Source organism: Panthera leo, chromosome D4 (assembly GCF_018350215.1).
Source record: "Panthera leo isolate Ple1 chromosome D4, P.leo_Ple1_pat1.1, whole genome shotgun sequence".
NCBI classification, from domain to species: domain Eukaryota; kingdom Metazoa; phylum Chordata; class Mammalia; order Carnivora; family Felidae; genus Panthera; species Panthera leo.
In genome coordinates, this window is record NC_056691.1 from 57,821,318 (window position 1) to 57,843,539 (window position 22,222).

A 22,222-nucleotide genomic window follows, 5' to 3' on the forward strand; every position below is an offset into this window, starting at 1 on the left:
TTCCCAGGCTTCCATGACACCTGATTTCCTGCCCACCCGCAACCTCTCTGGCTGCTATCCTTCCTCAAACCGCTAACCCCCAAAGCCCTATGGAATTCCCTTCTTAGCTTACATTCATCTCACTTCCCTATACACCTAAGGTGACCTCATCCACCTACATGGCCTCACAAACTAGCATTTTAAGTTTTTGCTAAATGTGAACCTCCAGCCCGGTCTTCTCAGTCCAAACCCAAATAACCAACTCCTTTCAGGACATCTGCGTTTGGCTGTGTTCCACCGGCACTTCAAATCCACTTGCCCAAAAGAAAGTCTCTTCTCCTCCATAAACTTGGGCTTTCTCTACTCTAATTCTCCGTGAAGGGTATCATCCTCCACCCAGTAACTTCTGGGAGGCTTCTTCGACTCCTGCCCCATTAGCTCTCAAATTCACTCTGTCATGAAATCCTATTAATTTTACATTTTAGACGGGCATCTTTCGAGAAGAAAGCATGGTGTGGTTGAACATAATAAGGGGGGGACAATAATATGTAAAGGAGACTAGCGTGACAGGAGAAAAGTTTTGTTGAGGAATACTGGAAAATATGGGTGTAGTATTAAGGGGAAGAGTATCTTGAAAGGGAGCTTAGAAACTACATACAGTATTTCAGAGTTGATGTGGTTGTAGAACCACCAGACATTAGGCAGATGGGTGAAATGGTAATTTCAAGGTGCATCAAAAAAAAAAAAAATCAGTTCCATGAAAAATGGGAGTCAGAACAACCATTACCTTTGTAACTAAAGACAACCATTTCTTAGATTTCATTGAAGACATGACAGGGAAGAAAAAAAAAAAAACCTAAGAAGTTCCAACTCAGAACTCAGAAAATCTGACCTTGAGCCTAAACATAAGTGCAACTGCTACAAAAAAATAAAGATAATAAATTCTCAGTGAGGAAGGCAAATTGAAATTAGGCATTAATGATACATAGCTAGAAGTCGATTGTGTTGACAATAATTGCAAGAATGATGTTATTTGATTGAAAACTGCTCATAAACCATTCCTTAACTGTAGATGATCTTTATTTTTTTTAATATTTTATTTTTTAAGTAATCTCTATACCCAATGTAGAGCTTGAATTCCCAGCCCTGAGACCAAGAATCGCATGCTTTACAGACTCAATCATCCAGGTGCCCCTATGTGATCTTAAAAACAAACTAACATATATATATATATATATTTTTTTGTTGTTGTTGTTGTTGTTGTTGTTGTTTAATCACCAAATTGAAATGTGATGATAATTCCTAAAACATCTGGATTTCCATACACCTCAATAAAAAATTGAAGTTAAATAAGTTACATTATAATATACTACAGTATATGACATAGATATATTTTGATAAACATGGTAATTTCCATTATCATTGGATACTAATTAACTCAGAGTAAACACACTCTTCTCCCCCATGTGGTTAGTCAAAAGTTAAATAATTGGGGGAGAAAGGAGTATCAGCTGGGCCCCTCTATGCATCATGTACCAAAAACAAAGGAGAAAGTAAAAATAGTTGCAACAAACATCACACTTTGGGAAATAAACTGCATTTATGAAGCAGAGTTTCATAAAGTAAAAGCAAACCCACTTTATCTGATGAAGACATTAGGAATCTGAGGGAAAGAGTTCATTTTCAGCTCAGTTTAGAAATGCTAAGGAGACTGGGGATTTCAGCACAGTAACTGAGAAATAAATAGGAACCACAGAATGACTAACCTGAGTTAGCAGTAAAAAGAAGACATTAGAAAAAAAAAAAAAAAAAAGATGGCTGGGACAGACTTAAAACCAAAGCTCTCCTCTTCTTCCTTGTAATGTCCTCATTTTTTCTGACTGCAATTTTCATGATGAAGCTCTATCGAATTGCCAAATTACTTACATGAGGTCCTTGAAAACATAACTTCCAGTGAGGATACACATTGATTTCCATCCCGGAGCAAAAAGCTTTGTAGCACAAGCTCTGGACCTGGTGTTGTTCAAATTAATGAACAGGGCAGCTGTTTGTTCTCTTGGCTTAGCTGCCACAGAACAGTCATTAATAGGCATCTGAACTACAGACTAAATCTTGAGCCCCGCCTCTCTGTAAAGGAAGACCCAAAAAAAAAAAAAAAAAAAAAAAGATTCTAAATTCTTCCTGTATTCCTGGACAGTAGCTTGAAAGTATGAGAACAGTCAGTGTCTGTTACTTCTCTGTCTCTACCATTTGATTCTAGGTTCCACTAGAAAAAGTATTTTCTTCTGAGTTTATTGAAGGTAGAAACAAAAATCTATCAGAATCCCAACTGATGTACTTCTTGAGCAAAGGAATAAAGCAAAGAACTTAAACTAAAGTTAAATTAAAACTAAAATAATTTAAAAATTTAATTGAAACATTAAACTAAAATTCAAGGAGGGTTTCAAGGTTTTTAATAGTCACAGACCTCAACAGATTTAGAATCCTTAGTTTCATGAGATTGAAGGAAAAATCAGTACTGTTACATTTTATTTAAGCTAGTTAGAATAGAAAATTATTGCAACATTTTATCAAGGATGTACCTTGCACTTTTGGTGCTCAGGGACCCTTGCAGCCAGATTGGTGGCAAAGGGTATAGGCTGATCATCTGCTTATTTCCATTTCATTGGTGTGTGTTCATTTGAACACATCACCAGCCTAGCCTTATCTACTACACAACTTTACATTCTACTTTGGAATACTTTATATCGCTGTTTTTAAAACCAATGAACAGGGGTGCCGGGGTGGCTCAGCCAATTGGGCTTCCAACTTCAGCTCAGGCCATGATCTCATGGTTTGTGAGTTCGAGCCTCGTGTCAGACTCTGTGCTGACAACTCAGAGCCTGGAGCCTGCTTCAGACTCTGTGTCTTCCTCTCTCTCTGTCCTTCCCCTGCTCATACTCTGTCTCTCTCAAAAATAAATAAGCATTTATTTTTAGTTGGTTCAGTCGGTTAAGCGGCTGACTTCAGCTCAGGTCATGATCTCGCAGTCTGTGAGTTCGAGCCCTGCCATCAGCACAGAGCCTGGAGCCTGCTTCCAATTCTGTGTCTCCCTCTCTCTCTGGCCCTCCCCTGCTTGCTCTCTGTCTCTGTCTCTGTCTCTCCCAAAGATAATAAACATTTAAAAAATTTTAAAAATAAACATTTAAAAAAATTTTTTTAAAAAACAATGAACAGTGGGAAGCATATACACTAGCATAGGCTAGCACATTTACTGAACCAGTGCAAGCTAGCACAAATCAAAAATGAAATTGGTTTTAGGGCGCCTGGGTGGCTCAGTCGGTTAAGCCTCCTACTTCGGCTCAGGTCATGATCTCACGGTTTATGAGTTCGAGCCCCGCATCGGGCTCAGTACTGTCAGCTCGGAGCCTGGAGCCTGCTTCGGATTCTGCGTCTCCTTCTCTCTCTGCCCCTCCCCCACTTGTGTTCTGTCTCTCTCTGTCTCTCAAAATTAAATAAATGTAAAAAAAAAAAATTAAAAAAAAAGAAATCGGTTTAAAGACTCCCAATCAAACAAATAAGATCAGAAATGAAAGAGAAGAAATAACAACCAATACCACAGAACTACAAAAGATTATAAGAGACTATTAAAAAAAAAAAACTTTTTTAGAGAGACTATTACGAAAAATTATACACCAACAAATTGGAAAATCTAGAAGAAATACAGAAATCCCTGGAAACATATAACCTCCCAAAACTGAATCAGGAAGACACCAAAAATTCAAACAGATCAATTAGCAATGAAATAGAATTAGTAATCAAAAAACTATCAACAAACTAAAGTCCATGACCAGATGGCTTCAGACATGAATTCTACCAAACATTTAAAGAAGAGTTAATACCTTTTCTTCCCAAACGATTCCAAAAGATAGAGAGAAAGGAAAGGTCCCAAATTCATTCTACAAGGCTGGCATTACCTTAATAGCAAAACCAGACGAAGACGCTACAAAAAAAGAAAACTATAGATGAACACAGATGCAAAAGTCCTCATCAAAATATTAGCAAACTGAATCCAATGATACATTAAAAAAATCATTCACCATGATCGAGTGGGATTTATTCCCAGGATGCAAGACTGGTTCAATATTCACAAATCAACCAATGTGATACACCACATTAACAAGAGGAAGAATAAAAACCATATAACCATTTCAGTAGATGCAGAAAAAGCCTTTGACAAAGTACAATATCTACCATAAGAAAAACTCACAACAAAGTAGGATTAGAGAGAACATAGCTCAACATAATAAAGGCCATATATGAAAGACCCACAGCTAACATCATTCTCAGTGGGTAACAAGAGAACTTTCCCCCTAAGATCAGGAACAAGACAAGGATATCCACTCTTACCACTTTTATTCAGCATAGTACTGAAAATCCTAGTCAGAGTAATCAGACAACAAAAAGAAATAAAAGGCATCCAAATTGGTGAGGAAGAAGTAAAGCTCTCACTATTTGCAGATGACATGATACCATATATGGAAAATCCTGAAGATGCCACCAAAAACCACTAGAACTGGTAAATGAATTCAGTGAAGTTGCAGGATACAAAATCACCGTAAGAAATGTGTTGCATTCGGGGTGCCTGGGTGGCTCAGTAGGTTGAGCGTCAGACTTCGGCTCAGGTCACGATCTCACGGGTCGTGAGTTTGAGCCCCGTGTCGGGCTCTGTGCTGACAGCTCAGAGCCTGGAGCCTGCCTCAGATTCTGTGTCTCCCTCTTGTTCTGCCCCTCCCCCCCACTCTCTCTCTCTCTCAAACATAAATAAACATTTTTTTAAAAATTAAAAAAAAAGAAATGTGTTGCATTCCTACACACTAATGATGAAGCAGCAGAAAGTGAAATTAAGAAAACAGTCCCATTTACAATTGAACCAAAAACAATAAAAATATCTAGGAATAAACTTAACAAAAGAGGTGAAAGACCTATACTCTGAAAACTATAGTAACACTGATGAAAGAAATGCAAGACAATGCAAAGAAATGGAAAGACCTTCCATGCTCATGAGTTGGAAGAACAAATATTGTTGCAATGTCAATATTATCCGAGGCAATCTACACGTTTAATGCAATGCCTATCAAAATACCCACTGTTCACAAAACTAGAACAAATAATCTTAAAATTTGTATGGAACCACAAAAGACCCCAAATAGCTAAAGCAATCATGTAAAAGAACAGAACTGTAAGCAACACAATCCCAGATTTCAAGATACACTACAAAGCTGTAGTAAGCACAACAGTATGTATTGGCAGAAAAATAGACACATAAATCAATGGAACAGAATAGAGAGTCCAAAAATAAACCCGTGATTATATGGTCAATTAATCTATGACAAAGGAGGCAAGAATAAACAATGGGGAAAAGGTAGTCCTTCAACAAATAGTGCTAGAAAACTGGACAGCTACAAGCAAAAGAATGAAACTACCACTTTCTTATACCACACACAAAAATAAACTCAAAATGGATTAAGGACCTAAATATGAAACTTGAAACCATAAAATTTCTAGAAGAAAACATAGGGAGTAATCTCTTCGACATTGGCAATAGAAACATTTTTCTAGATATGTCTCCTTTGGCAAGGGAAACAAAAGCAAAATTAAACTGTTGGGACTATACCAAAGTAGAAAGCTTTTGTGCAGTGAAGGAAACTATCAATAAAACAAAAAGGCAACCTACTGAATGGGAGAAAATGTTTACAAATGCTATATCCAATAAGGGGTTAATATTCAAAAAATAGAAAGAACTTACACAGCACCAAAAAAAAAAAAAAAAAGAATCCAAATAATCCAGTTAAAAATGGGCAGGAGACACTAACAGTAGACATTTTTCCAAAGACATACGATGGCCAATAGACACATGAAAAGATGCTCAACATCACTCATCATCAGGGAAATGCAAGTCAAAACCACAATCCAATATCTCACATCTGTCAGAATGGCTAAAATCAAAAACACAAGAAATAGCAAGTGTTGGCGAGGATGTGGAGATAAACGAACTCTTGTGCACTGTTGGTGGGAATGCAAGCCGGTGCAGCCAACAAAAATAATGAAAAAAAGTTTGCAGAAAAAAATGAGGTGAAGAACTTACAGATATGAAAACAATCTATAAAACTACAGTAATTATAACAATGCAGTACTGGAGTGGGAATTTATTTATCTAATAAATTAATGAAAGAGGATAGAGTCCAAAAATTTATCTGTGTACTCATGGGATTTTAGCATATGGTAAAGGCAGAATTTCTTTTTTTTTTTTTTTTTTTTTTAAATAACCAGCACCATATTTTTTTTTTTTTTTAACGGTTTTTATTTATTTTTGGGACAGAGAGAGACAGAGCATGAACGGGGGAGGGGCAGAGAGAGAGGGAGACACAGAATCGGAAACAGGCTCCAGGCTCCGAGCCATCAGCCCAGAGCCTGACGCGGGGCTCGAACTCACAGACCGCGAGATCGTGAGATCGTGACCTGGCTGAAGTCGGTCGCTTAACCGACTGCGCCACCCAGGCGCCCCAGAATTTCTAAATAGTGGGAAAATGAAAGAGTATTCAGAAAGAGGAGCACCTGGGTGGCTCAGTTGGTTAATCATCCAACTTTGGCTCAGGTCATGATCTCGGGGTTCATGAGTTCGAGCCCCACATCAGGCTTTGTGCTGACAGCTCAGAGCCTGGAGCCTGCTTCGGATTCTGTGCATCTTCCTCTCTCTCTGCCCCTCCCCTGCTCACACTGCCTGTCTCTCTCAAAAATAAACATTAAAAAAAGAAAGAAAGAAATAGTACTGGCACAATAAAAGAGCCACAAGAACAAAAAATGAAGTGAATTCCTACCCCATACCATACTCAGAAATAAATCCAGACTGATTCAAGACCTACATTATGGAAGCACTAAAAGAAAACACAGGGCAGTATCTTTGTAACCATGGGATGAAAAAGAATCAGTATTCATAAGCAAAAACAGATTTTATTAAATAGAAATTCAAAACTCCTCATAGTAAATGACTAGAAAACACATCTGCAACATATACCATAGACAATGCTTAACTGTAATATATAGAATTTCTATAAATACAGGATTAAAAATAAGGCTAATAGACAAAAAAGAGTAGAAACACAGATAATTCTTAGAAGAAGAAACACAAATATTCCAGTAAATATTTGATGGGGTACCTAAGTGGTTTAGTCGGTTAAGCTTCCAACTCTTGATTTTGTCTGAGGTTGTGATCCCAGGGTCATGGGATCCGACCCCAAGTCAGGCTTCATGTTGACCCTACTTAAGATTCCTTCTCTCTCCCTCTGCCCCTCTCCCATGCTTGTACTCTCTCTCTCTCCGAAAGAAAATTAAAAGAATAAAAATAATTGAAAAAACTTAAAAAAAAAACTAACAAAACCCACAAATATTCAAGTAAATACTTGAAAAGATCTTCAACCTCACTAGTTCTCAGGGAAACATAAATGAAAAAAAAGACAGAGTAATTATCTTTTGCCTATCAAATCTTCCAAAGCTAAATTGATTTGGGGACACCTACGTGGCTTAGTTAGTGGATCATTCAACTCTTGATTTTAGCTCAAGTCATGGTTCCAAGGGCTTGGGATTGAGCACCCCATCAGGCTCTGGGCTGAGCATGGAGCCTGCATAAGATTCTTTCTCTCTCCTTCTGCCCCTCTTCTCTACTCGTGTGGTCTCTCTAAAATAAAAAATAAAATGAAATAAAATGATTCGATAATATATAATGATGGCAATGATGTTGGCAGAACAAGAACTTTCATTCCCTGCTAAGAGTATAAATGGTTGCATCCTTCCTGGGGAACAATTTGGCAATATCTATCCATTTTTTTTAAAGTTCATTTATTTATTTTGAGAGAGAGAGAGAGAGAGAGCGCACGCGTGCATGCTTGAGCAGGGGAGGGGCAGAGAGAGGAGAGAGAGAATTCCGAGCAGGCTCCTTGCTGTCATCGCGGAGCACGACGAGGGGATCGAACTCACCAACCATGAGATCTTGACCTGAGCTGAAACCAAAAGTCCATCAATTAGCCAGCTGAGCTACCTAAGCACCTCATCATCTAGTGGTATTTTTAATTTTAATATATATACTATTTGATTAATCACTGCCACTTCTACTCATCTATTACACCTATGTACCTGCAAATGCATACAAAGATACTTGTACAATCATGATCATTGTACCTTTTATTTTTTATTTTTTTTTTTTTTAATTTTTTTTTTCAACGTTTTTTATTTATTTTTGGGACAGAGAGAGACAGAGCATGAACGGGGGAGGGGCAGAGAGAGAGGGAGACACAGAATCGGAAACAGGCTCCAGGCTCCGAGCCGTCAGCCCAGAGCCTGACGCGGGGCTCGAACTCACGGACCGCGAGATCGTGACCTGGCTGAAGTCGGACGCTCAACCGACTGCGCCACCCAGGCGCCCCATGTACCTTTTAAATAAACTGGAGATACCCTAAATAACTCTAATAAGAGACTAGGTAAATAAATGTAGAATATCCATACTATAAAATACCATGTAATTGTTAAAAGGAACACGTATGTCTGCACAGTGAAGGAAACAATCAGCAAAACTAAAAGGCAACTGACAGAATGGGAGAAGATATTTGCAAATGACATATCAGATAAAGGGTTAGTATCCAAAATCTATAAAGAACTTATCAAACTCAACACCCAAAAAATGAATAATCCAGGGGCGCCTGGGTGGCTCAGTCGGTTGAATGTCCAACTTCGGCTCAGGTCATGATCTCGCGGTCCGTGAGTTCGAGCCCTGCATCGGACTCTGTGCTGACGGCTCAGAGCCTGGATCCTGCTTCTGCCTCTGTGTCTCCCTCTCTCTCTGACCCTCCCCCGTTCATGCTCTGTCTCTCTCTGTCTCAAAAATAAATAAACATTTTTAAAAAATGAATAATCCAGTGAAGAAATGGGTAAAGACATGAATAGACACTTCTCCAAAGAAGACATCCAGATGGCCGACCAACACATGAAAAAATGCTCAACATCACTCATCATCAGGGAAATACAAATCAAAACCACATTGAGATACCACCTCACACCTGTCAGAATGGCTAACATTAACAACTCAGGCAACAATAGATGTTGGCAAGGGTGAGGAGAAAGAGGATCTCTTTTGCACTGCTGATGGGAATGCAGCCACTCTGGAAAACAATATGGAGGTTCCTCAAAAAATTAAAAATAGAACTTCCCTACGACCCAACAATTGCACTACTAGGTATTTATCCAAGGGATACAGGTGTGCTATTTCGAAGGGATACATGCACCCCCATGTTTATAGCAGCGCTATCAACAATAGCCAAAGTATGGAAAGAGCCCAAATGTCCATCGATGGATGAATGGATAAAGAAGATGTGGTATACATATACAATAGAGTAATACTCAGCAATCAAAAAGAATGATTTTGCCGTTTGCGACTACGTGGATGGAACTAGAGGGTATCATGCTAAACGAAATTAGTCAGTCAGAGAAAGACAAATATCATATGACTTCACTCATATGAGGACTTTAAGAGACAAAACAGATGAACATAAGGGAAGGGAAGCAAAAATAATATAAAAACAGAGAGGGGAACAAAACATAAGAGACTCTTAAATATGGAGAACAAACAGAGGGTTACTGGAGGGGTGTGGGAGGGGGGATGGACTAAATGGGTAAGGGGCATTAGGGAATCTACTCCTGAAATCATTGTTGCACTACATGCTAACTTGGATGTAAATTAAAAAATTAATTAATTAATCTGAAAAAAAAAAAAGGAACACACGTGGAACACTTCTAGGACACACTGTTAAATGAAAAAGGAGTATCAGGGATGCCTGGGTAGCTCAGTCGGATAAGCATTAGACTTTCGATCTCAGCTCAGGTCTTTATCTCAGGGGCATGAGTTCAAGCCCCAAATTAGGCTTTATACCAGGCATGCAGCCTACTTGAAAAGAAAAGAAAAGAAAAAGGAACATCAAAACTATATGAATAGTATGATCCCATGTATGTAAAAAAGAAATCTAAACTATATTCTATACACTTGATAGTTATGTATACATATGTCAATAACTATTGTAGTCACGAAATCACATTTTATTTCCAAAGCAATGTAACATTCAAAAAAGCACAATTCAAATAGGATTTCCAGTCTTCACTTAAACCTATTATAGATTTATAAAATTCAGATATATAGTCTTTACTATTTAATTATTTTAGTATTATGATACACTCGACTATTCTTTTTCCTCTCTTTTTTGCTTTTCCATATAAATTTTAGGATCAACTTGTGAAGTTTCATGAGAAACCCAACTGGGATTTTTATTGGTTTAATTAATTTTTAAGTTTTTTCTGTCCCTGTATACTGAAAGCTCTTTGATGAAAAGAGGCCATGTCTGTCTTGTTCTCACTGTGCTCCTAGCACCGAACCCAGTGCCTGAAGTACAGTAAGTACTCAATAAATATTTGTAGAATGCTTGGATGGATGAATGAATGAATGAATGAATGACCTATAATAGCATAATTACTCAACATAAAATGTTTTGCGGGAGTTTAAATTTTTTTATCTTCACTGTATAGTTAATTACAGGAAGAAGTTTTAGTCTATAGTTAAATAATTTACTGGTTTATAAACAAGAGAAATGTACTTCTCACAATTCTGGGACTGAAAGTCTGAGCTCAGGGTACCAACATAGCTATGTTCTGGTGAAAGCCAGCACTGTCCTAATTCTAATCCCTGAGGGCCCCACCCTCACGATCTCATCTAATCCGAACTACCTCCCGAAGGTCCCATCTCCTACCATCACGTTTGGGGGGGTGCGGTTTCAACATATGAGTTTTGGGGGAGACACAAACATTTGGTCTCTAAGAATACCTCATAAGATGGGCCCCCTTCTCCCCTGCCCCATCAACATGGGGAGGCTACAGGAGTGAAATAAATGATATGGCACAGTTAGGCAGAAGAAGGCTGGAGCTGAATTTCTCAGAAATTCATCAAAGAATTCATCAAAGATTTCTTTGATGAAATTTCTCAAGCTCTTTGATAAAAGAGGCCATGTCTGTCTTGTTCTCACTGCGCTCCTAGCACCTAACCCAGTGCCTGAAGTTTTCATCTTTCTCTACTCTTGACTCACGGTCGTTCTCAAGGGATGCAGTTCCATCCCCAAGGGGGTATATTTTTTAATGGAGCGGGGAGGGCCTGGGTGGCTCATTCAGTTAAGCATCTGACTCTTGGTTTGGGCTCAGGTCATGATCTTACGGTTCATGGGATTGAGGCTCGTGTCGGGCTCCGCGCTGACCGTGTGGAGCCTGCTTGGGATTCTCTCTCTCCCTGTCTCTGCCCCTCCGCTGTGCATGCTTGCACACACTCTCTCCCTCTCTCTGTCTCTCTCAAAATAAATAAATAAACTTAAAACAATGTGTGTGGAGGAGGGGTGTTATTTTCCACTGTCACAAGGGGGAGTGGGTGCTTTTGGTTTTCACTGGGTGAGAACTTTTGTCAATGCCAGAAACTCTCTTGCCCAACAAGAAATTTTCCTGTCCCAAAAGGCAGGACCATTCCCACTGGGAAATTCTGCTGAAGTATTACGCCCACTCTGTTTTCACCACATGTAGAAAGCTTAAGGAATTTGTACTTATATAGAAAATAACAGAATTGTCTTCTGCCATTTCATCGGGACATTCAAGGGTGTCATGCCTCACGAGTCTCCCCCCCAGGCACAGAAATTCCTAGTTAACCATTATATGTTGACAGATTATGAAGCAAGCCATGGTTTGAATTTAAGAGCAGTATTGCAATCAGAGAAACCAGCTAGGCCACCAAAGAGGATTTTTAAATAACTCAATTTTTTTTTCTTACATTTGCCAAAAATGACTAAGGGTATACAAAACCCTCAGCAACACTCTTCCATTAAATCTCCACACTTCATTCCCAACTATTTCCTCACATCCAGTCTGTTCCTCTTCACTTACCTAAAACCTCTCGGGGAAAAAAAGTCCTCCTCTCCCCTCCCTCCTTTTCCAGTCTCTGTCACGAAGGCTCAGCCGTGAGGGCTAAAACTGAAAGAATGTTCTCGTCGCTGGCTTGCAGGCTGGGGTCTGCGAGTCAGATGGCTCAGCTGTGAACAGAGTAACTCTCCTACATCTGCCCTTTGGTCTCTCTGATTATCAAGTACACACAAGGCTGAGGATGAGCCCGACTGGGTAAAGATACAACAAGCCACTTTTGGGGGGCCAGCTCCCCTGGTCTTCGTCCCACACACCAGAAAGGACAATACAGAAGCCAGCTGGCTGCTTCTGTAGAGAGGTAGGACACCCGCTTTTGAAGACCCCATTCTGGGCTGCAGCTGAGCAGTTTAATGCTCTGAAGGTCTATTTTGAGGGGACTGAGACAGAAGGCCCCTCACCGCATCAGAACCTAGAAGGTCTTAAGAAATCATGTCACCAGGGGCGCCTGAGTGGCTCAGTCGGTTAAGTGTCCCACTCTCGGTTTTGGCTCAGGTCATGATCTCAGAGTATCGTGGGCTTGAGCCCGGCGTCGGGCTCTGTGCTGGCAGTGTGGAAACTGCTTGGGATCCTCTCCCTCTCTCTCTCTGCCCCTCCTCCACTCACCCTGTCTCTGTCTCTCTCAAAATAAATAAATAAAGCTTAAAAAAAAAAAAAAGAAATCATGTCAAGATATCCTCCCAGAGAAGTTGGGGAGGGGAGAGATGGCCCATAAGCCTCCCATCCCCTCATGTTAAGGTGCCTTTAAACATAAACACACATAAAACAAGGTTTTATATTGATCCATTGACAAAAACGTTGTAACCAGAGACGTGCAGGAACATAACCTTACATTTCCCTTGGGAGCAATAGTATTCACTGATTCAGTATCCACAGCCACCTCATAGAACATGACTACTGCAAGTAACGAGAACAGGCTACATTATTATGAATATAGGGGTATAGTTTGGGCTTCACACACAGCCCTGGCAAGTGTCTCAGGGCCCCTCTCCCTTCCCCAGGGTCCCCAGACCATACTTTGAGAACCACCGCTCGGGGTATACTATGGCACTTCCGGTAGACTGTAAACTCTCTTAGGGTTGGCCACAGCCGTTTTCTTCATCTTTGTGCTTCCAAAATCTTGTATAATGCCAGGCACATAGTAGACACTCAGCAAGTAGGTAAATAGTGAGTTCAATGAAAGTGAGATAATTTCTGCTATAATTACCCCCATGATTTCTGATATAAATGGGGGTAAGAGTGCTAAAAAAAAAAAAAAAAATGCTGAGAAAGACAAGAATGGTCTCTTTGGTGCTGAAGGTCAGTTCAGTCTTAATCTTCATGATTTTATGTCTAGCGTAGATTATTTGATTGATCCAAAGTAAATAAACATGGGGTGCCTGGGTGGCTCAATCGGTTGAGCGTCCAACTTCAGCTCAGGTCATGATCTCACGGTTCCTGGTTTGAGCCCCGCGTCCGGCTCTGTGCTGACAGCTCAGAGCCTGGAGCCTGCTTCGGATTCTGTGTTTCCCTCTCTCTCTGCCCCTCCCCTGCTCACGCTCTGTCTCTCTTTGTCTCTCAAAAATAAATAAAACATTAAACAAAAATTTTAAGTAATTAAACACATTTTGGATTATTTAAAGTGACAACTATATCAAAGATATAAAAGAGAATTTTTTTTTTTAAAGAAAATCAGATGTGGAGAGAGTATGTTCTCCCATCCTCAAAGAGTATAATAAATTGATAAATACAAATCTCTACTGATGAAATATCTTGATTATTGAAGTGAGTGGATTTTACAGTGTGAAGTTTTTTTCATGATGCAGGATTTGAAATGAGGCCTGCCTTTATATTTTTCCAGCGGCTGTGGTAACGGTTATGTAAATTTTAACTATTCTAGTTTGGAAAACATACCCTCATTGTTCCCTATCTTTTCTTATACAAACATGCCTGAGCATCGGGTCTGAGGTTTTCATGAAAGAACAATCTCTGACTCCATGGGTGGAAGTCAGCCCATGCCTTACTTTCGTTTGGTACCTGGCTTCTTCCTCAGCAAAGGCCAACAGGTGAAGTGCACATTCCAAAGAGGCTCTACAGTTCCATCGGTCCCGCTGCCCCACACGGGGGTGTGGGGTGTGCTCTTACCCATGGAGACCGAGGAGCAGGCACCTCGCGGATTCCTGGGCCTTGGTGGCCGCGGGCCGCGTTTCCGGAGAGGTGAGAGGGTGGGAAATGACTGAGCTGACAGTAAACCTATGGAGGGTAGGACTTCTGGGGGCATCAGGAGCAGACACACAACACACGCTTGCTGACTTGAGACGGTGACAGCGTGGGGGCCCAAGGCCGAGCAGAGAGCCTGAAAGACACCATCCGCACTATGTCCCAGGAGACGGGCAGTCTGTGAGGCCTGAGGCGGGCAGGCTTGCAGGGCTGGGTGGACAGGAGGTTCGAGGGCACTAGAGGCGAAGGGTCCTGACGTAGGATGGGGGCCTGGACTCAAACCACCCAAGTAGCAGAAGCCGGGAGTAGGAGGGAAGGACTGCTTCTAGCCTTTTCTCACAGGTGGGCAAGTGTGCACGTGATGGACCACAGCAGAGAGGTGGGCGAGAGGGAGCCTCTGGCTATTTCCCGGTGGCATTCGTTTCCTATGGCAGCCAACAAGTTACCACAAACTGGGGGCTTAAAACGACGACAAGTATTCCCTCATGGTTCTGGAGGTCAGGAGTCCAAAATGGAGGTGCCGGCAGGGCCACGCCCCCTCCGGAGGTTCGAGGGGAGATTCCTTTGCCTCTTCCAGCTTCTGGGGGCTGTAGATGTGCCTTGGTTTCTTTGGCTGTGGCCACGTCACGCTCACCTCTTGTGCATCTTCACATGACCTTTTCTTCTTCCGTCTTTCGTAAGGATGCTTGTCATTGGATTCAGGGTTTATGTCGGAGGACCCAGGATGTTCTCATCCCAAGATACATAATTACACCTGCAAAGGTTCTTTTTTATCAGTAAGGTAACACTTACTCACTGGTTCCCAGGGTTTGACGTGGACATATCTTTTGAGGGGGTGTGATGGTTAATTTCATGTGTCAGCCTGGCTGGGCCATGGTGCCCAGATATGTGGCCAAAAATTATTCTGGATATTTCTGTGAGGGTGTTTTTGCATGAGATTTACATTTAAATCAGTGGACTTTGAGTAAAGCAGACTGTCTTCCACGATGTGGGTGGGCCTCATCCGATCAGTTGAAGGTCTGAATGGAACAAAAGGCTGACTTCCACCAAGCAGGAGGGAATTCTGCCAGCAGATGGCCTTTAGACTTCATCTACAATATTGGCTCTTCCTGGGCCTCCAGCCTAACTGCCTTTGGACTCAAACAACAACTCTTTACTGAGTCTCCAGCCTCTCAGCCCCTCCCATTGGGGAGGTTTTGGACTTGCCAAGCCTCCACGATCATGTGATCCAATTCATGAAAATAAACGTCTTTAGATATGTATCTATCCGTATATTGTGTATCGGCTCTGTTTCTCTGGAGAACCCTGACTAATCCAGGGGACTACCACTAGATGTACTACACCAATATCCCTTCTGTGACACTGCTTCTCAGACCCGAATAGGCACGTGATTTTGCTCAAGTGCAGATTCTGATTCAGTAGATGTGGAATGAGGCCCAGGATTCCCCATTTCTAACAAGCTTCCGGGTGCTACTGGTCAGGGTGACCAATGTGTCCCAGGACTATCCCAGTTTTAGCGCTGAAATGTCCTTGTCCCCTTGTCCCTCAGCCCCAAGCCAACCGAGTTGGTTGACGACCCTAATACTGGTCCAACGGACCGCACTGTAAGCAGTAAGGAGCTAGAGATCCCTGTGAAGGGGGGACTATGAAACTTTGAGGCCCTTCAAATATGGGGATGAGTGTAAAAGTATCTTGCCACAGGTAAATCCCTAAGTAGTTCCCAGCATGAGGAGCCATGGGTGGTTGCAAACCTACTGAAGGCTTTCCTTTTCCAGTGCTTGTATTTCTTTTAATTTTCTATCATATCAAGATGAAAGTTTCAGGGGCGCCTGGGTGGCTCAGTCGGTTAAGCGGCCGACTTCGGCTCAGGTCACGATCTCGCGGTCCGTGAGTTCGAGCCCCGCGTCGGGCTCTGTGCTGACAGCTAGGAGCCTGGAGCCTGTTTCAGATTCTGTGTCTCCCTCTCTCTGACCCTCCCCTGTTCATGCTCTGTCTCGCTCTGTCTCAAAAATAAATAAAAACGTTAAAAAAAAAATTTAAAGATGAAAGTTTCAGTCAGCGTGATTTCTTATCACATCCCCTACAGTGGCCTCACCAACGACTTTGTGGAGACAGAGAACCTCCCAAGGAAACTCCCTCATGCTTCCTCCCCTAAGCTGAATGTTTTCTAAACACTGACTCACCCTCTTCTCTGTGCCTGGCAGAGAGTAAAAGGAGCCAGGCGGAGGGGTCAGCCAGAGCTGTGTTTGAATTCTGCCTCTGCCATTTGTAGTTGCTTGATCTTGGGCTTTTCTAAGGTTGATGATACTTCCGAAGGGAGAATATTCAGAAGACTGTTGCCAGGTCGAAGGGGACCTCTATGCAAAATGCACACCCAGCACCTGACACTCAGTGACACTGAGTGTCACTCAGTGAGCTCCTTCCTCTCCCCAGGCCCCGGGCAGAATGGGACACAGGCGCTCGTGGGCGGAGGGCAATGGGAGAGACCGTGTGTCTCAGTCTGATGACTGCCCTATCTGCTTGTAATATTGTTTTACTTTTATTTTTCCTGAAATCAACTTTAAATCAACTCTTTTTTTTTCTTTACTTAACCTTGTACTAGCGAATAATATTTGTGACATCACGGGTTTAACTGACTAATTATATATTTTTCCAACGCACAGATCTTTAAAAGATATGGAGTGACTTTTATGCTTTCCATAGGATTACCATGCCAGTTAATAGATTTTTTTTCCAATACAAATGATAATGAATACATGTAGCCATTCATTTAGCAGATAGTAGAGTTAGAACAGCCTGGCACAAATCTAGGCTCTCAAGCACCCATGCTGAGGCAGTCGGCCCCAGACCCCCCTTGTTCCTGGGACTAAGATCCGTGACTTGCCACACTGGTTAGGAGGGTCTGTTATGTGTTTACCAAGAAGCCCAGACAGAGTGCACTCGATCCCAGGCCTTGGGTGGGAGGCTTTCTTGCATTCAAGTTTATTTATTATTATTATTTTTTAAAGGAATCACGACACCCCATGTGGGGCTCCAACTCACAACCCTGAGATCAAGAGTTGCACGCTCTACTGACAGAGCCAGCCATGCGCCCCCCGGGAGGCTTTCTTTCGCCCTTCCACTGCCGCGATGCAGTGGAACGGAGGGAAGTTGAAAGGGCTGGGGGCTGGAAGGTCTATTTGAAGGCCTGAGCATCTTGTTCTTACTTTCTCATCTAAGTCTTCCTTATAGGTAAGGACAATCGACTCAAGCCTGCTGTGTGGGTTTGGCCATCTTCTGGGTGTGTGTGTTCCTCTCTCTCTCTTTGCCTTCAGTTCCTCTTTCGGGGCCGTTGCAGAGTAAATTGGCTCAGGGCCACGGCGACTGGGTAAGCAAGCCACACTTACCCTCTTATCTTTTCCTCAGGGTCCTACATCCTTCTCAAAACATTGCTTGGGGCTCCAGGTCCATGCGCTGAGATGCCAAGGTTCGGATATGGGGGTGGTTTGGGAGATGCCAGCTCTATGCGAGGCCAAGAGCTCCACCCGGCTTTGTCTGACTGTCAGATGTGCGTGCTGCTTCAACACAACAGACTCTCACCTCAGTCTGATTTTCCAAGGCTCCTCCTTCACTGGGACTGGGGCTTGCTCAATCATCCCCCTCGTCTTTTGCCTTTTCAGTCCCCTCCTCTCCTGACAGGCCTTCCTGTCTGTGTACCAACGTGTCTCTCTAGGACAAAAACAAACACAATCAACCCAAACCAGTTCTCGATACTGTAGCCACTTTGCATGGGGGAGGGGGCATCTCCTTCCTTCCTCTCGTGACATAATATTGTGAGAACAGGTTACACTTAGGGTTTCCACTCGCCAGCCACCCGCTCTTCCTTAACTTGTCCAGTCTGCCTTCAGGCCCCACCGCTCTCCTGAAACGCCATCTGAAAAGTCAGCACCCTTGTCCACCTCGGCAGCCCGTGATGGCGCATTGACCCTCCTTTGGCTGTGGCACCGGGGGGGCCTTGTGTGGCTCCTTTTCAAGGCTTTTCCTGACTCATCTTCTGCCCCCCACCCCGGATGAGGGCAGCCAGGGGGCTGTTTTCTGGTCCCTTTCCCTGTCTCCCTGCACTCATCAACTCCCTCAGAGCAGCTCTGGCCAAGCTGCCCTTCCACACAGTGTACCTTCAGCCTTCATGAGACATTTTCTCTCTCATGTTCCATTCTCATGCCCCCTCAGAGCCCAGAACTAAAAATAGAAATGTTGAAAGCCACGTGACAAGGCCTCTGAGAAGGTCATTAGGAAAAACCCGGGGTTTCAGAAAGGAAGCATGATCCACGGGGAGTCAGGTGGTTCAGAAGAACAAGAAGATTCATAACGAATGAGATATAGCAGACCAGCCGCCTTGTTTTCTGTTGACAGGAAGCAAACTAGTCAGCTGCCTGGGGCACTGTGTAGACAGGGGCCTCTGGTTCCACATCGGTGTCAGTCTGAGCCGGTCAGGATAGACTCACTGTCAGGAGGGAGACCCGGGGGTCAGGTGAGAGTGAAGTAAGACCGTTTACCGTAAAGACTTGTGGGTGGGACTTAGGGAGAAGGAAAAGCCCCTGAGGCACCGTGACCATGTCAGAGTGACCCGAGACTCAGGTAAGGTCAGGAAAACAAAGGCCTGAGGAGTGTTCCTGTGACAGCCCGTGGGCAGCCCGCTCCCCTGCTGCTATTCCAGGCTCCTTCAGCACCCCGTAGCCCACCTAGTGCTCTCTGCCGAGACCTGGAGGCCCTTACACGCACTCCTTTTTATCAGACGGTGGCAGAAACCTCTTTCAAAGACATCAGCGGCTTCTCTGCCAGCGGGGAAACAGGTGTCCTGGGGAGGGGTGACAGGTGTTTTCCTAGAGCTGTACTCACGTGTTGCTGGAATGTGAGCCCCAGGTCCTCCCAATGACTTGGGCAGAGCTGCCAGAGTGTAATGAGGGGGTTGGGGCGCCTGGGTGGCTCAGTCCGTTGAGTGTCCGACTTCGGCTCAGGTCATGATCTCGCGGTCCGTGAGTTCGAGCCCCGCGTCGGGCTCTGTGCTGACAGCTCGGAGCCCGGAGCCTGCTTCAGATTCTGTGTCTCCCTCTCTCTCTGACCCTCCCCTGCTCATACTCTGTCTCTCTCTGTCAAAAATAAAATAAACATTAAAAAAAATTAAAAAAAAAAAAAAGAAGAAGCAGGCGGGCCACCCCGTCCACCCCATTACAGCAGTGGTTCCCAGAGCCAGAGAGGACGGGTCGGCTTCAGGCAAAACTAGGCAGGAACCCACCCCCCAGGCTCTAATTTATTATCAACAGGTGTTTGTTGTGAAGTTGCAGCACCTGTAACAAACTGGTCTGGGCCAGTGTGTGTGTGTGTGTGTGTGTGTGTGTGTGTGTGTGTGTGTGTGCTGGATGGGGGATATATTGATGAGAGTATAAAATAAAAGACACAGATACAGAGAGGAGGAGCAGAAGATTCAGAGGGCGGGGCTGGGTGAGAACTGAAGCCAGTAGAGCGGAGCCAGGGGAGGCATGAGACCCACAGACGCTCACGGCCTCCGCCAGCAGATCTCATAAGTGTGGGATCTCCCGGCGCTGGCCTGCGTTTTCCAAGAGATGGTGTCCCAGAGGAAGAGGCATCTATCACGTGTAAGACAGAGAGGACTATGGACCAGGGAGGTCGGACACGGACAGGAAGAGTCCATGGCCTGGGAGCAGCAGGGGTAGAACAGGGGCCCCAGCGGTGTTGAGAACACCAGGCGTCATCCCCGCCTTCCCTCGGCCCCCTCATCTCTCTGCTGTTAGAGGGTGGGCCAGAATCGAAATGAATAATTTAAACCTTTTCCCGCCAGATGTTTTTCCCTCTTAACAATAAACTTTTTTTTTTTAATGAAATACAGAGGCTGGAAAAGAGAAAAATGTAACTGCCTAGCTTTTCAATGTTAGCATTATGCCATTTTGCAGTAAGTCTTGTAATGAGATTAATATCACAGATAATATCACAGAGGGGTCCGCCCTTCCTGTTTCTAAGGGGCGACTCCATTTCCTTCAGCTTCTTGTGGGGGGGAGATGTCTTCTGGCAGAGGAGCACACGTCCCTTGGTACTCGAAGGCAGGCACTGAAGTAGACCCTAAATTCGCTCTTTCCTGCTCAGAAGGGGAAGCAGACAGCAGAAGGTGGATATGTGGGAAGATCCGTTGTTAACTGAGGTGTAAAGAAACAGGATGTGTAAATATCTCTGCCGTGTCACTAAGAGCTGAGCACTGGCACCGGTTTTACTCATTCATGACTTTAATCTTGCTGGTTATCCGCTCACTCACATATTTATTGCATTTGCACCCTTATTTACGGTATACCCTTTTTTAAAAAAGTTTATTTTTGGAGAGAAAGAGCAGGGGCAGAGAGAGGGAGAGAGAGAGAATCCCAAGCAGGCTCTACACTGTCCATCTAGAGCCCAACAGAGGGCTCAAACCCACAAACTGTGAGATCATGACTTGAGCCAAAATCAAGAGTTGAATGCTTAACCGATGGAGCCACCCAGGCGTCCCTATGGTGTTCCCTTTTAACCACTGGGGTTCATGAACCATTACTGTAATTTTCCACTTACGTAACATGATCTGCAGATGGGTGTTACCATACTTACTCAAATATTTCCTGCTCATTCACCTGCAAAATTAGGACAATAATACCTCTTTCAGAGATTTGCTGGGGATTAAGTGAGATAATATATGTAAATCACCTAGCGTGGCAATTGGCAATATACACAGTAAATGTTTTTTCCCCTTCTTTTCTAATTGCTCATAAAGCATCTGTTTAAAACTCTGCTTAGAATTCTCAAAGTGTTGCCAATAAGCTCCACAGTTAGAATTTCTGGAAACTACTTCTGGTTCATTAATGGAAATTGTGGCAGATCTTTTCTTCTGATTAACCTGCAGGAATTAACAGTGTTCAAGTATGATGTTTTCAAAAATGTAAAAATCTGACTCCCGGGCAAATATAACACGAACAGGGGTCAAAGATTTTAATCAAACCCATCAGTTCATAAGGGTACCAGTAAGATGTTAAGACTGTTTCCAAGGAGAATGTGAGGAACAGAGAGGCAATGAGGAAAGATAAAATGGTTTTGCTAATACATGCAAAACTAATTAATATCCTAGTGCAATAGAATGTCATGTTTGGGATTATCTTTTCTGCAGAGAACAAATCGCTTGTATCTTTACCAGACAACATTCATTTGTATTGCTATGGATAAGAACTACTTGCATTACTAACAATTTGGGTTTTGTTTTGTTTTGTTTTGTTTTGTTTTTTTAGGTTGTTTTTTTGTGGGTTTTTTTGTTTTGTTTTTTAGGAAGAGAGAGACAGAGAGTACTGGAGTGGGGGAGAGGGGCAGAGAGAGAGAGAGAGAGAGAGAATCCTAAGCAGGCACCATGCTCAGTGCTCAGCTTAGGGCCCAACTTGGGACTTGATCCCAACCCTGGGATCATGACCTAAGGTAAAATCAAGAGTCAGACACTAAACTGACTGAGCCATTTTTCACAGGTTTGCTTCAATTCCTACAGAGTTGGAAAATAGCTCAACCAACAAGAAATCAGTCAAGCTGCACAAATGTATAGAAACAGAAAATGACAGAGATTCTGGGGTGCCTGGGTGGCTCACTTGGTTAAGCGTCCAGTTTCAGTTCAGGTCATGATCTCCCAGTTCATGAGTTCGAGCCCCGCATCAGGCCCGGTGCTGACAGCCTGGAGCCTGCTTTGGATTCTGCATCTCCCTCTCTCTGCCCCTCCCTGGCCCATGCTCTGTCTCTCTCTCTCAAAAATAAATAACCCTTTAAAAAAATTAAAAAAAAAAGAAAATGACAGAGATTCCAAGAGGTGGTGATAAGCATTCTTTAAAAAAATTTTTTTTTAATGTTTATTTATTTTTTGAGAGAGAGAGAGATAGAGCATGAGCATGGGAGGGGCAGAAAGAGAAGGAGACGCAGATTCCAAAGTGGACTCCAGGGTCTGAGCTGTCAGCACAGA

At 43.1% G+C, this 22,222-nt stretch overlaps 1 protein-coding gene across 5 annotated transcripts in view; it reads right to left on the reverse strand.

The window, feature by feature from the left end:
- Positions 1-19,231, reverse strand: part of GNE (glucosamine (UDP-N-acetyl)-2-epimerase/N-acetylmannosamine kinase) — a 70,934-nt gene extending 51,703 nt beyond the window's left edge. For 3 of the 5 annotated variants that reach the window (XM_042914287.1, XM_042914281.1, XM_042914278.1), the window contains exon 1: positions 1,906-2,040. In XM_042914287.1, coding sequence (XP_042770221.1) covers positions 1,906-1,956 — 51 coding nt within the window. In that variant the 5' untranslated portion in view covers positions 1,957-2,040. Of the gene's footprint in view, positions 1-1,905; positions 2,041-17,597; positions 17,920-19,089 lie in introns of those variants that run through there. The other 2 variants (XM_042914288.1, XM_042914284.1) reach the window with 1 other exon arrangement.
- Between the last annotated feature and the right edge of the window lie 2,991 nt (positions 19,232-22,222).